Source organism: Bacillus rossius, chromosome 1 (genome assembly GCF_032445375.1).
Source record: "Bacillus rossius redtenbacheri isolate Brsri chromosome 1, Brsri_v3, whole genome shotgun sequence".
NCBI classification, from domain to species: domain Eukaryota; kingdom Metazoa; phylum Arthropoda; class Insecta; order Phasmatodea; family Bacillidae; genus Bacillus; species Bacillus rossius.
Genome location: NC_086330.1, coordinates 12791633 through 12808274, shown reverse-complemented (window position 1 = coordinate 12808274; position 16642 = coordinate 12791633). Strand labels below are relative to the sequence as shown.

The 16642-nt window shown below is 39.3% G+C and overlaps 1 protein-coding gene across 1 annotated transcript in view; it reads right to left on the bottom strand.

Moving 5' to 3' along the window:
• Window positions 1–16642, bottom strand: part of LOC134532297 (1-phosphatidylinositol 4,5-bisphosphate phosphodiesterase epsilon-1-like) — a 191924-nt gene that overhangs the window by 18525 nt on the left and 156757 nt on the right. Inside the window, 5 exon segments of the mRNA XM_063368719.1 lie at window positions 754–978; window positions 2785–3012; window positions 6734–6960; window positions 12313–12449; window positions 14029–14154. Of these exon segments, the coding sequence (XP_063224789.1) occupies window positions 754–978; window positions 2785–3012; window positions 6734–6960; window positions 12313–12449; window positions 14029–14154 (943 nt within the window).

Here is a 16642-nt window from a genome sequence, read left to right as displayed (position 1 = left end):
ACTATTCGACCGCTAGCACGTGCACTGGAGTGACATCACCGCTGACACACTTTCTTCCTCTACTGGTTCCCCCACCATGCACCTAACTATTCCCCTCATGTGTTTGGAATTTTCGTAACGCTCTAAAAGCAAAGAAGTTTCATTTAAAAACACTTATATGTGTGCATTGAGAAACCTTTTTGTGTCATGTGAAAGAAAGTAAGTGGCCTTCAAAGCACCTGCAGTTTAATCTTCTTTTAGCGATTCAGTCGCGTACGAGATACCTACTGGTGCGTGTTCATGGTGGTTGAGCCCGTCCACGTTGATCCAAGCCCGAGTGGCACAGTGACTGTACTGCTCGGAACACACCAGGAATAAACACAGCACGGAGACTGCATTTCCTGCTCTCCTGGTGGGAGCCCTCACAATGTGGGAGCCCTCACAATGTGGGTGCCCTCACAATGTGGGTGCCCTCACAATGTGGGTCCCCGCACAATGTGGGTCCCCTCACAATGTGGGTCCCCTCATAATGTGGGTGCCCTCACAGTGTGGGTGCCCTCACAATGTGGGTTCCCTCACAATGTGGGTCCCCTCACAGTATGGATGCCCTCACAAACACAATTTGGGTGAGAGAGGACAGGGTAAAAATGCCACATATAAAAAAATTGTCTGTGCTTTTGGATTTTAAGGGGCAGGGATAGTTGCCATTTTTAAAATAATATCATGTTATTTAAGAAACAATAGGTACAGATGAAAGAATGACGTAGAACTCACCTGGAAAATGTGTGCCATCCGTGCTTGTTGCTGCACAGAGCAGTGGTTCTCGATGGACAGGATGACGGGGTAGGGGGAGGTCACGAACGCGCTGCGGTTGATGGCCTCCACAACCGACCGGAATGGGATCTTGGTGGTGAAGGTCAGGCCGTGGTAAATAAGGGGCGACCCATCGTCCCCGTCCCAGCAGTCCAGCTCCACGCACCGACACCCGGTCAGCAGCACCTGGAACACAAGTGCTTCCGCTGTCAAGTACAAGTTCAGCTGGCGAGCCACTTCCCAAACAAACGCAACCTGTGATTGGAGCCATTTGAAACCTATATGCAATAGTTGCTGATGTAATTATAATGTTCTTGCTGTATTTTTACAATGTTACTGGTTTACTTTGAATAAAAAAACACTTGAGAACAGTTCAGCTTTTTTTTTTTTAAATAGTAGATTCATTTTATTGTATCTGGCAGGTGCAAATGATCAGAAACTTTGTTGGAGATTTAAATCAGGGCAAATCCAGTTTTTTCCTCATGAACTTCTTATTTCCTGGTGGTATGGAGGATGCAGATTTGACGAGGCTTTTTTTTTTTGAGCAGAGCCGGCTGTTCTATTTCAGGAATAGACTTGATTTCATTGACTTTTTTGAAGGACAGGGGCGAGGCAAGATGAAGGAAAATGTAGGAGTAGACTGCATGGAGAAGTGGGTGATGAAAACATGAGGAGGAAACAACAGCGCTCCAATTAACTCCTCATGTTGCACTAGTGGCCATCTTACTCCCCCGTGAGGTCACACATAGTGGTAGAACTGGGGACCCTACCAACTGGAATTCAGTGACCAGTTGAGCCAACAATGGGTCCCACTGTCCACGCCAGGGATGGCAACCTGGGCATTAGTGACATTTGGTGCTACTGTCATTTGGTGCTACTGTAATTTGTATGCCAATGCAGTAGATGGTGTACAAGCACATGGTCCTGGTACAAGTATCCTAAATGTTTGTGGGCATGGTACAAATAAGTAAATACATAAAATAAATTAATTAATGGAAGAGTCGAGTAGTCATTTCTTAGATATTACAAACTAAAACAGAATAGTTTGTGGAAACCTTTGTAGGAAGTCAGAATAAGTTGAGAGGTTCATGTTACACTCAGCATTGGGGTTGAAACTGTCATTACCAGTGACAATAACCAAGAGCTGTTTTAAAGAATACCCTTTTATTATTTACATACGTATAGTAATGACTAGACAATCATCTCTTTTGAGCCATCGGCAGCTAAGAAGTTTTCTTGTATTGATGAGAGATGGCTCTAGTGAATGGCTGATGGTTGTCCGGTTGTGAAACTTTTGTAAAAAAGTTACGGAACAGGCACAACGGTGGTTGGTTGAGTGGTCGGTCACTCGCCTTGCATCGAGGCGATACGAGTTCTATTCATGATGAGGCCAAGACAGGAATTCTTTGGAAGTGGGAGATGGGGCAGAGGCATTGCAGTGTATTGTTTGGGGGGGGGGGGGGGGGGGGGGTTTCTCACGAGGTTTTCTCATCTCCTTCCACCCAGCCATTCCATCAGTCCTCATCTTTTGCATCTTACTGTCTCAATTGACTCGGATGACATCCAAAGGGTTGCTTGCAGGGGAGGACTGGCCCTCCGGTATACCAGGAACTTCCCCGGTTTTCCCTTCATTCAGACATGTGTAAGTGGAGCTGAAGAATTGTGTCAGAAACGAAAGAGAGCAGAGTTGTTATAATATCCTGGAGAACAATGTGGTGTAAGTAGAAGGAAAGAGGATGCACTTAAATGTTGAGACGAGGAAACACTTGCCTACCAGCAAAAGTGTACGTTTCTCCATTAGTAATCCTCGGGCGTTAACTGAATTTGTGATTCGTTATGGTGCGGTGCTTGTATGTGAGAGCTAGTGTGAAGGAGAGCACCGGTGCCCTCTTGGCTTGTTTGGTTGGTCCTACTGCTACAACCAGTTAAACACCCCTGGGTGGCGGCGGTGGCTCTGGGGAATGAGACACCGGAGCAGTCGGCCACACACACCTGACTGTACAGCTCCACGGAGGACTCGCCCTTGAGCTGGTGGCCCGTGAGGTACGTGTTGTGCGAGGAGGCGATGTAGTAGTGGGACAGTGGCTGGTCCATCTCCGTCTCGTCGGGTGCCATCCTCTCGTTGGTGAAGGCGTAGTTGTCCTTGTCCATGAGGTAGCGCGCGAAGCCCTCGAACGACAGGCAGCACTGCGACCTCAGGAGCGGGTCTGGTTCGTGCCTCTGCAATGGGACCAGCTCTCCTGTGGCCTTAGCGCTTAGGGACCAGGTGCACACTCTCCTCAGATAATAAAACTATTTTTAGACACATGTAATCGGAGATCAACATTTTATCATCAATAAAAGAGAAGGTTCTTGTTATATCATGTAACTGGAGAACTGAAAAAACAATTCCGCTTGAGTGAGTGGAAACAAAGAGGTTGCAATTAGATGTTTAAATGAGGAAACACTTGCCTACCCGCACATGTGTACGTTTCTTCATTAGTACGTATGTCTGTATATGCATCCTCGTTAGACATTTCCTAAATTCTTGATTTGTGATTGTGTGATGCTTATTTTCCAAAACATTGACAACTCAAATTATCCACGAGTACATATTGTACACGGAGAATGTTAGGTGCATGTGTTTCAAGCAAAGTTTTTGTGTTAATGATGTTGGAAAAGTAAGTATATGCAGAGCTGCCAACCTCAAATCACACCCATCAGTAATGGCAATTAGGTATATGAAAAAAGTACGCGTAAATCATGCACGATAAATTTTTCCTGGGGCATTATAACACACTCACAAGATAAAACAACGACAATAATATGCAAAAGAAAAAGAAAAAGATGAATACAATGCAAATTAATACATAAAAAAATTTATTTGAACAATACAATCATCTGAATATGTAAGAAATATTAATAATTTTACTGGATATTTTGAATCTTCAATTCAATGTATTCAAAGTTAAACTTTAAAACAACTGTCTTTTTATTTGCTTCTTTTATCCTGGTTCGATAAGAAATGTCATGTAAACAAACAAGACAAACACAAGGACTTGTAAACAATAACTGCGTTCGTTACTTTCGTTTCTTCAGATGTAGCGAAAAAACGAAGGTATAGATTTATTGCTAGTCACGGCTTTAAAATGTTCTGCATGTTTCTTTGATTCAATATGCCGTCTACAGTCATCCCTTTCACCATGTGCAATCGAAAAGTCACACGCGCATACATTACAAAACCGTGGCGTTCCAAACATTTGAAAACGACAATCATGGCCATTCTTTTGAATATTTAAGTGGAAAGTTCTGAAGTCTTGCGTGTTTTTTCCCCCAGATGCACATTATTCTGTCACACGCTTCATTTCTACAACCGGCACTGAAGAACACAACACTATCGAAAAAAAAAAAAAAAAAAAAATTCACGTCTGTAGACACGACAAAAACCGGACAAAAACACTATGATGAAAAAAATGGCTTTCAAGAAATAAATTAATACAACACAGGTTAGCCAAAGTACCGTACAAAAATTATCGTGATGTAAGTAGCCTTCAAACGATAAGTCCGAGGATATGTACTAGTTGTATCGTACAACGGACGTAATACCATCCCATTATTATTTGAAAACACGAGAATTAATTTACTTATTTCGACAGTACATCGTACATGCGCACACTTACTAGTTCCGTTATTTGAGCAACCAAGCGAAGTATTCAAACAGCGTTCACGAAACACGCACAGCAGAAACGTAAATTTTTCCGTTACCATGCAGCACAAAGCCTCGTTTCCGTAATAAACTAGCGATGTTCCGTAATTCCGTAATTCGGGGTTAAAATCCGTAATAATTACGGAAAATCCGTAATGGTTGGCAGCTCTGTATATGGTACAGGAATACAAAACCACAAACATTCTAGAAGCTTATAGATTTTTATTGCAATAAAAAAGAAGAAATAAACTTAATGAGTGATTAAGCCATTTTTTTTTACTGTCAACATAAAAAATCACAGAGTTTTAACTGCCGTGTGAAGCTTGTGCAGCATGAGCGTGACTGACAAGTGCAGTACTGCAGCAAGGACAAGCTGGCAGTTTCTCTCACTGAGAGAGCCAAAGAGACCCTGATGGTTGGCACTCGTGAGACCCAGTGGTTGAACAGTTCCCTAGTGTTCAGTCGTGCTGAGAGGTGGTGGGTTCCACCTTGGCAGCTACGCTGGAGGTGATTATTCCTCTGCTTGTTCACCATGCCCATCCCAGGTGTTGGACTATATTATTTGTAATCCAGTAAGAATTTTAGTTTTGTGTAGTTGGCTGCACTGTTTATTTATCGCTGCGCTTCTTTACTCTATGGTCTATGGTTTGTATAAGACAGTGTTTTTACAGTCAGTATTAAAATAGCCACAGCACGGCCAACAACGAGTTTTCATTTCTTTACAGGTTATGGGCCCAGTTAACGGGAGTTGTTGGCCAATTTGGCCGTTTGCGTTTCTTGTAATGCAAAGGCACATTAGTCAAGAGGCCTAATGTGTTATGTGTACAACTGCAAAGGGCAGGTACAGCATCAGTGGTGCGGTGCCTACGAGTTTGTAGGCTTTTTGTGTCATTTATTGTCTCCGTTTTCATAATTAGCATCATCATGTAGAATACTATTTGGAAGACGAACGTAGACAAGCTGGAAGGCCATTCCAACTGGCATGACTGGAAATTTCAAATAGTCATACTTCTACGAAGTAGTGGACACATGACTGCAGTTGAAGGTAAGCTTATATACTTATCCAATAAAACCAGAAGTTGATGCAACGAGTTTTCATTTCTCTACACCAGGCATGTACATGTATCTACAGTATGCAAGGGTCCAGTATCTTTTCAATTGGATCTGAGAAATTTCTAGAATTGATATTGAGCTTACAGTTTACGGGTATTGTCACAGTAATAATTACTGAGACAATTTCAGATGTGTCTCCAATCCTATTGCCATTTTATCAAGTTACGTAGAAAAGATACTCATAAGTATACTGCAGACAATTATTGTTCACACCTACAGTCAATTTATTAGGAAAACAAAATTTTAGATCATCAGCATGTTGAATATTTAATTTCTAGTTCCCGAAGAACATTTGTCCTAATTAAGTACATCACTTTTCACGCTACTAATTCCGACTCAATTCTCTCACTTTATTTGGCCTTAATTAGATCTAAATTAGAATATTGTTCATTGATATAGATTAAAATTAAAAATTAACACATCTGATAGCGATAAAATACAAGACATACAAAACAAAATATGAAATTAATAACTGAAAATAATTTTCCTCAACCCACTTTAATATTCTTTTCAGATCGTAGAGCCTATTTAGATTCACTTTTTATATATAATTGTTATAATTAAAAAATCAATTGCAAATATATTTTAGATAATAGTGGCCTTAAGAGTGTTGCAATTTAACAGTCGCCTTTTATCAGCTCTGTGTACAGTTAATAACAACAATGATCTTATTTATAGATTAATTTCAAATTATAATATAAACTTGATATGAATTTTAGTAGTCAAAATAATTATATTTAGTATTTTCTCACCTTCAAGTTTAAATTATTGTACTTTATTAAATTTTATGTTTTACTGCTTACTTTGTTACTACTTTATACAAAAATTTATTTTATGTATATCAGTTCTTGTGCTGTCTGTTTGTATGTCTTTGTCCTTTGTTTCTTGTTTCTTGGTTGTTATTTTATGTAATCTGTGTGAGTATGTATTTTGTATATGTCTTGCCCACCGCTAATGTCCCTGGACTGTTGGTGGGCATGGAACGAAATTTAAATAAATAAATAGTAATTTAGTGTTAATTTTTTAAAACTTGAAAGTGGAGAGACAGATGAACGCTGCTGGCACCCTGACAAGGCACCTGCTCGGGGTCTGGTCTTCGCGAGCCGGGCAGCAGTACACGGGGCAGAGCGGTGACGCACGAACCTGGACGAGGGCCTTGACCGCCTCCTCCGTGTGCTGCTCCATCTGCCTGGTCTCCAGGAACTTGGTGAACACTTGCAGCGTGATGACCTGCGACTTGGAGGTGTCGACGCCCGCGCAGTTGGCCACGATGCTCGCCGCCGCGATGGCGTCGAAGATCTTCTTCTTCTGCAGGTTGGCGGAGCTCCTGTGCTCGTACAGGTCCAGGGAACTGTTCCTCGTCAGCAGACCTGGAACAAGGTCGCACCTGTGTTCGCTTCACAGTGGTCGAGCGGTTTGTTTTTCATGTGTAGAGACCTGCAAAATTCGCGGATTCATTCGGCGATAGGCCAGAATTCAAACACATATACCTCTTAAATCATTTTGCTATTGACTTACTGTTCATCTGGACGAATCTCAACCAGTTATAAACCCTCAACCCTCAAAGAAGGATCGAATCACAGACAAACCAGCTGAGACGACTTACAAGTCGGCAGCCAATGAACTTGCGTTATTTGCCCGAGGGTACAGGGGTATGTGCAGTCTATCCTGAAGGCCATCGAAACAGCGAATTTTGCAGGTCTCTAGTCATGTGATACAAGTTTCAGGGGAATGGATGTCCTTAATGATGACTGAAACATGTTGAACTGGAAACTGTAACATAAGTCATTGTCTGAGCTTGCTTCATGTCGTCTTCCTCCTTGAACTAGGTCAACATAGTTAGGGATAAGACTGAAATAACACCGTAAGGCAAGGCAGTAAAACATCTAACACCCAAATGCAAGTTAATTCACCTTTAAGCACTGAAATGTAACTAAAAACATGAAATCAATCAGCAACTTGACAAAACATAAATTAAATTTATATTTTATCACAAAAATAAATTAATCAAAAGTAAATTATCTATCATGCATTTTGTACCAGAATGTATGAACTAATTAAATTGGAAAAAAATTAATATAACGTTTTTTGATCTTGCATTTCTTATAAGTAAAACTTTATATGCTTTTACATTAATGATGTTGGCACATTATTAAAACATACAAAAATTAGCCAATTGATTTTTATTTTTCTGGGTAGTTCTGTTCTGGCTAGGCATGCTTATTACTAATGATTTTATTGTGTAAGTGCATCATGTTTCATTTGACTATTTTGGTGATATATGTAAGTACAGTATTAAGAATTTTATTTTTTTCATATTTGTTGAATAATTCACATTTGTTCATGACAACATACAAGGGATGAAAATAAAAACAATAACACTGAACTCTTCTGTTTTAAAAACAAAATTGACCTATAAATAAAATCATTTAATCTTGTCCTTAGCTATAGTAGTTGGTTTGCATTGTATGTGTAAACCAGGCACTCTGGACATTCATTTGTAAGTTTGCAGTTCTGTGATTTTTCCCAGGTTTATTTCAAAAGTGTTGGGGTCAGAATGTCTGCGTTAGATGTGCGAGCAGAGTAGATGATCAGACTCATTCCAAACTGGGCAAACTACAGAAAACCAAAGTCGACTATAGACCGAGAAAGCAAAGAGGTAAACATCCGTGCCACAGTAAGTACACTGGATGCGGAATGAGCCGTCGCAGGGAGCACCGAAGTCAGTGCTTGTTCTCGAGAGGATCCGAGTCCAGTCTGGTCCGGCCATCATGACTTCCGTTTCACACAGTTTTTCAAAGTAACTCCTGGAAAATGCTGGAACGATTCCTTACTATATAGAGCATCCCACTCTTAGATTGCAGTGTGGAAGTAAATGGGCGCATTCTCTCTCTCTCTAACACACGCCGATTGCCGTTAGCACTGTCCTTGTTTCTTCGTGCGTTGTTGCCAAATATCAAACAAAATTTAAAATTTTAATTTTTGGACCAATCTTTTTTTCATATTGTATAGAATCAAAAAACGCATCAGGTAATGCTTATTTTGAATACTTAACAATATTTTAAGTGTCCGAAAAAATTAAAAACATAACTTATTCGCTGCGAACTGTTTTGAAGTACACCAATCCCTCACTTAGCACGACTAATTCGTTCCTAAAAATGTTCGTGTTAATCGAATTCGCGTATTCTGAAGCATTAGTCCCCATAAATATAAGGCTAAATTATTTAATGTGTTCCAAGATGTGTAGGGAAGTAATCTTTACATAATATAAATGCGTAGAATAATACTTGAAAATGCATATGTCATATCATTTATCTTTTTAAGCCTACCACCGAATACGTTAGATAAAGAAAACATGGCACAGTGTAACGGGAGATAAGTGGTAACATATTTACCGTCAGTCAGCAGGTTGGCTTGCCCGCCCAGGCGTGACCTGCAACACGCGCGTGCGTCTGTCTGCCTGCTGTTGCAAGCAGCTGGATCCTTTGTTATTACGTTTAAAACTTAACAAAATTAAAACACTTTTATGAAATTAAGAACCGGTTTTATATAACTTTAAAACACACAGCCATATGTAAACATTTAATTTGTTATGCACACCTCTTATAAAAGCGGCTATGTAAACAAATCAGTTAACAGATAAACAGATTTAGATTTTCCCTAGAGCACAAACATAACATTAAAATACATATGTACAATATGTACATATACAAAACATAAAAGTTAGTTAAATATTTTCTGGGGTGAAATTAACACTATCATCTTGCTTTTTTTTAAAAAAAATGTCCAATTTCATCTGCTTTGGTTTCTGTACGGTACGGCCTGGTCTGCAGCCGGGCATCAATGGTACGGCCTGGTCTGCGGCCGGGCATTAACAGTACGGCCCGGTGTTTGTTTATCTGCGTGCGCATCTCCTTCCCCCCTCGAATATTCCATACCTGACTTCGCGTCGTTTCCGAGATTTTTTTTTAGCCTGTGGCGATTTCGTGGTAACTGAAATTTACAGACGTGCTATTCGAGACTAGGGCAGTAAAATTTACATTGTGCTAACTGAATTCGCATTAATTGAAGACGTGCTATGCGAGGGATTGGTGTATTCCGATATGTTTCACATCAAAAAAAGAAAACCTACATGTGTATTTCATTCAGATTTTTTTTATTAGTAAATTAATGCCTTAGGACGCCACCGAACAAATGTTAAGACAAAAACTGTACAGATTTCACTTAAATAATTTTTTTAATATATTGAAATGCATTTTCTCACAAACTGACACATCAAAAAGTTGACCTGCGGAAAAAAATTTTTTCTATTAAAGATAGATGGGGGATGAAAGCGAGAAAAATGTTCACAATGAGTTGAATTAGTTTTTAAAAGCAGCCCCATCTCAATTGCTTCTACAGTTTCCGTGGAAATAGCTGTTAAAGATGTGTCTTATCAGTACAAGAGCGCGTGCTGCCGTCGTAAGAGGAAACAGGGTCGTGTGTTTAGATAAGTGGGGTTCTGTCCTACAAGCAATTTCAAATACATGGCTTCCTTAGTCAACAAAAAATATTATAATCGATTCTTGAACATAATATGTAAAATGTATGAAATAAATACGAAGGAATTCAATAGCGATCATGGTACAAAATTTTGAATTATTTTTCCATCCTTCTCAACACCAAGCATCGTATCAAACATTGTTTTAGACAAAGTTTTGGAAAATAATTATGATATTATTACAAACAATTTAAACAGATTTGATAAGGTGTCTACTAAGGCAGTTACGTTTTTTTGTCCGGTGAAATTTTTTTTCGAACCCATGCAGTTATGGCTGGTCGTATCAAAAATGTATTTAGAAAACATTTTTCGGCATTAGGTAATCCGAGTTATCATACGTTAAAATGGATTTGATATTATTCATATTATGGGAGTTGTTGCGATTTTTCTGTTTTTCAAAAAATCTTCCCCATTTCGAACCAATTGTTCGGATTTTTCCCATAACTTACTCGACCGAGAATTTCCATTACCGTATTTTATTTATCATTTTGGACATGACTTGTCCAAAAATACGGCATTTATCGGGCCCATGAAAATGTTTTATATATATATATATATATATGTGTGTGTGTGTGTGTATGTATGTATGTATGTGTATATATGTATATATATATATATATATATATATATATATATATATGTATATATATATATATATATATATATGTATATATATATATATGTATATATATATGTATATATATATATATATGTATATATATATATATATATGTATATATATATATATATATGTATATATATATATGTATATATATATATGTATATGTATATATATATATGTATATATATATATGGGATTTTTAGAACAGAAAAGAAATCTATAAGAAATTTTTGTCTACAATAGGTAGTTTTTATTTGAAATTTACATAAAAGTGGCATTATTAAAAATTTATATGTGTAATAGTATAAAATATTATAAATTACGATATGATTTCTTAAAATGCTTCTTGTTCTATCCAAATTACAAAGACACGCATCTCCTGAAATTCGTAATGTGTTAGATATTTGGCAACAGCGCGCGCCATAAGCCGTGTACTGCAATCTAAGAGTGGGACGGGCTATAGGGCTTGGCTGATTCCATCCCCGAATTTCTCTGGTCTGAGTTGTATCGTGTTCCCAGCTCTAATGACCATGCTGTAACAAGACTTAAAGCAACTACCACTATGTTTTTTTCGTGGATTCGATTCAAGTTCCAAAGTGTGATGTTGTGAGTTTGTGATTCCTGTTGTGGGTTGTCTACGTTCATTGATTCTCTATTTTATGCATTACCGTTGGGCTGGGCCGATGTAGATGGCTGCAGCACTTGAGGCGTCATATTTCATTGCGTGCGCTCACCACTTTGGGCCATCTGGGCCAATTCTGTTCCATTTTTATGGGCTGCTTTCTTTCTTAATCGATAGAGCTGACATCTCTCTGCATCGGAAAGTCTAGGTGGCCGGTTAGAAATGGGTGTCACTCGTTGCTTCTTTGATTTCTTCACTTTTGGTTTTGGAATTTTCCTTCGCCCGCTTGTATGAAAAAAAAAAATATTGTGCATAAAATATTGAAGTATTTTTTTTTTACCTAACGTAGTTTACACTCTAATGTAAAGAATAAAAGTTGTTTGGAGCAAATTTACCTAGTACTTTCGTTGCTAGCTCCCTTGCGACTGAACACTAGCTGCACCTACTGCTCATTGTAGCGTTCGCTGCTGCACGGCCCACTTGTACTTGCAAAATCGTGAACTGTTAACGGGTCTGATGAACACAAATGTCAAAACTTATGTTTTACGGAAAACTTTTGGAACATTTTAAATGTTTTCTGCATACTGCATGAATATAAGCTAGAGAACAACGGTCAGCAACAGGCCGACCGCGGTCCTTTTTTCCTTTTTGCGGACGGTTGAACCTCGGTCTTGTGTTTTATATTCATAATTTTATTTGAAACCAAACAGTAAATAGATAGCACTGAATTATTATCAGTTGTTTTTTTTCTTGGCCTCGTTAAAATTTTCCCACAGTATCCGGACCCCCACCTAAAACTACTTGCCAGCCCCTGGGCTAGAATATGGGCAGTGTACAACATAGGAGAACCCATCCGGCGATGACTTGTGTCGGTTGAAACCCACGCGCAAATACTCGACGGGCCATGATCCTACAGATCCGTGCCCCCCCGCGCTCACCGATCCTCTGCGGCGGTCGGAGCGAGTGCTCGGGGGAGCTCTTGATGCTGCCGTCGTTGAGCGAGCTGTCCGACATGCTGCGGCAGGTGATGGCCTGCTGGTCGAACAGGTCTCGCAGGTCCTTCCTCGCGCGCAGGCTGCGGCACACGAGAGAAAACACATACGTGTAGATCACTTTGATCAACCCACATTGCTCATTTAGCCGGCAGCTTCTGTTATCCATCATCGTCTGACAATAGAATGTGTGAGCATCAACAAACAGATGTATTAAAAAAAGGGGGGGGTTGTCTGTAAAGTCGGTTTATGGACGATAATTTCACGTGAAAACCTCATAAGAAAACATTGATGAAAAATTGCATACCTTTTAATTTTCAAATATTATTTACAGTTTTTGCAAATTTAATTTAAATAATTTGTTTAAAAATTATAATCACGAACAATTAGTTAAAAAGCTCGCCTTAACCTGTTTGATTTCGTAGAAGATTTTCTCACGCGGTGGTTGGCCGGTTCTTGCACGCTCGGCTCAGGCGGAACGTGACAATTTTTCGTGCGTGCAGCCGGCGTTCATAGATTTATAAGACATTATCACGTCAAAATTGTCGCGGAGAACTTGTACATCCTTTGATACTGGACATTGCAGAGCGAAAGGCTTATGCCTCAAAGACACAGTAGAAAACATATTATTTTTAAGTAACATAGATTTACATTCATACTTATGTATGTACAGTGTACATACTATATGTTTCTGTACATTACTGCTCTTATTGATTATTTTGTAAGATTAAATAAAATGTGTATAATTTATCTTTAAAGGATTTTATTTTCATTTCCGTTTGTACCCTGCGGTGATACCACGTTGCTGTACATATGTATTAAGATTTTTCTATTATCTTTCTAGGTATTCAGTTGTCTGTCACAGCCCTGGTCCAGATGGTGACTTTTAGTCAGAGTTTTATTTTACATGATTCTTAGGGATGGTTATTTTTCACTATACATTGGATTTTTTTTATACTTCAGTGCACTTTATTTATGCCCAAAAAATTTATTAGGTACAGTACTATCTGTGTGTGCTACAGGAAGATTGGGCGGCCGTTGAGTGAACCAATGAGAATTCAGCTGATGTATTTTAAAACAACGGTTATACGTCTAAAAATAATGTCTTGTCAATCTTAATTAGTGCAAAGAAATGATAGTGTTTCATCTATGTGGACTGAACTTTTTAATGATAAATCACCATCTCTAATAATTCCAATAAATTTTTAAGAAGTGAATGGTGGAAGTTTGCTAAATGCGACACAGCATTATTAACATATGTCCTGATGTTAATAGCTTGTCTACATACGCAAAGTTGAATTTTTATATTTTAATTAATACGAGGTATTTTCAAGAGAAAAATTCCAAAAATGAGACTCCATAATTAAAGTTGTATTTTTGTATTACCCAGTTCTGTAAAAACAGAAGTAAACTTACAATGATTAACCATAATGCAGCTTAGTCATAAATCTAAATTATTTTTATTACCTGACATGTTATAAATGTCAGGTAACGTGACAAATGCTGTGTCCGGCACAAAAATGAACAACGAAAAGTATTCGGCAATGCTTATATGCAGTGAAACATCTGTAGGGATCTCTATGAAAATAAAATAAAAGACACGGAAAAGCAGCAAGCCGGTGTCGGATGTAAGACCAAGGCCAAAGCACCCCATGCACTCACCTGAACGATCGGTACAAGGCAACGAAGTCGATGAAGTCGAGCTGCGTCTCGTGGGTGATGGATCCGGCCCGGAAGTGCTTGGTCTGCCACACCGACTCCATGACGCTGGACACTTTCGCCTTCTCCCTGAAACAGTGCGTGCCCTCCCTTCGACACACTCTCCATGCTTAGGTGCTGGTTAGGTTACCACACCTCTCTTATTAGTAGAGACCTGAAAAATTTGCGGATTCATTTTGTGACATGCTACAATTCAAATAATTATACCTTAGTGCTGCTTCTGCCATTGGTAGAGACAGGAAAAATTCGTGGATTCATTTCGTGATAGGCTGAAATTCAAACTTGTGTACATTTATGCTGGTTCTGCTATTGGCTCGCAGTTTTACTGGAACTCTCTGGGCCAATGAGAAACTATCGACCAAAGAAGCGTCGAATCACAAGCTACCCAAAGGAGACGCCTCACAATTTAGTACCCAATGACCATGCGTGTTTACTTGAGAAATGCAGAGGATAATGGAGGCTATCCTAGAGGTCATTGAATCCGCTAATTTTTCCGGTCCCTAGCCATTGGTTCTCGGTTAATCTGAAGTAATGAGGGCCAATTAGAGGCCCTCACTCGTGGAAGTGTCGAATCACAGGCTGCCCAGTCGAGACGACTCACAAGTCAACAGCCAATGAACAGTTGGCATTTGCCCGAGTGTGTAGAGGATAGTGGAGTCTATCCTGGAGGTCATTGAACCCGCAAATTTTTCCGGTCTCTACTTATTAGCTATAAAACATTTTTTTCTTAATGTGGTCTTATGGCCCCACCTAACTGCACACACGTACAGTGTCCAGAGCTTCAGAAGAAACCATGTGATTTTGAAACTGCCCCCGCTAACAGAGTGGTGCCTGTTTGCAAAAAGGAGTTAAGAATATGCTGTTCTGTTTCTGTGTTTTGATTTTAAACTTTATCTTTAGGGGAGTGAAAAAAATGGCTAAACACTTTTTCAGAGTAATTTTTAGGCATGAAACATGCGGTAAATGTTCTTGAAAGCACCCAGGGAACTTGCATCACACCTTTATCTTCATTTCCCCGCCATGTAATGTCATGGTTACCACTCAATTTCACTATGTATGACAAGAAGTCCACAGCCTTGCGCTTGAAAGCGAATACCACACTAGAAGCACCAGCGAGCGTCGCACTTATCATCCCACCTCACTAGCACACATACACCCCTGAAGAGGCGGGCCCCTTAAACAGGTTTAGTTACTTTATAGGTAAAGTGCAGAATTATATTAACTTATCAAATAGGAAGGGAACAATAAAAAAATATAGTTTCATTGTAATTACGAGCCTAGTTGTCCCATTCAACCTTTATCTTTTAACTTAAAAACATTTTCTTAGTAAATGTTTTTGGTGAAAGCAAATGTCAAGCATGAAACCTTCACAAAAACAAAGATTGAAAACTACACAGTTCAGAGTTATGATGGCGAATAAAATGCACGGGAACTGTGTGTTGTTTGTAAAACATTATTTCATTGGAGGATGTTTGTTTTAGTGTCTGTTTTACATGTTCATAACTTACCAAAGTAATTAATTCAAAACTGGAATTAGTTACCTGATAAGTATGTAAGCCTAGATCACATTTATTTTGCTACTAAGTTGCAAGATATTTCAGAGAAAAAAAAAACAAGAAATGTAAGTAATAGCTAAGCCAACAAAAAAAAGTCTACCATGAATTTGTTATGATCATGACTACAAACATAATATTTTGACAATTTTTTTTAAAATTTTCTAGCGAGATGTTAACTATCTTAAAGTGATGTGTATTAACTTTAATTAACTCTCATAATTTGATTTGGTTGTTAATTTAAATGATTTTAAAATTCTTGTAACATATATGCTGTTATGATGCCATTCAAAAACACGTTATTTAAATAACATCCTCTCATCATGAGTTTTGAAATTTGCAAAGCTTCTTTATGCCTCATCAGTGTTGACAGATTATTTTTTAGCCCCTTAGTGATTGATATCTGACTGTAATTTCTGTGAAATATTTGGCACCATAAACAATAACTGCACGCAATCTCTGCCCTAATAAAAAAAAAAAAAGATGTACCTCTCCCTGCAGTGAGCTTTCAGGAGCAGCAACATTGCACCACAACAACAACAACAACAACACTGGCGCTGCCTCTCGTCGCGTCTGGGGTCGACCACGGCTCGTTACCTTGTCAGCCCACACGCGGGCGGCCGAGCTCGGGTCGGGTTTCTGCCCATCCTCATTTCCCTCTCTCCCGACCAAGTGAGTCGTGCCGGCCACTTTGCGGACTCCGAGAGACACGCACACGCGGTCGTGCGTGCCACCTGTCACTCCTCTCCTCCCTCCCTCATCCTCCCTCATTCAGCACGGGTGACTCACGTGGCCCACACAAACCACTTGTGGTCGCTCCTGCAGGGCTGGCTGTAGCTGGCTTCAGCCGGCTGTCCGTGAAGACTTTCCTACGTGCCGTTAGGGAAAACCGATTCTGCTTGTCGAATTGCTGCAACTTTAAATCAGCAAGAGAGTAATAAATATCTTGCCCTTCTGTTTACTGTAAGCCCTCCAAATACGTTCGATAGCCTTTTCTTGTTCAA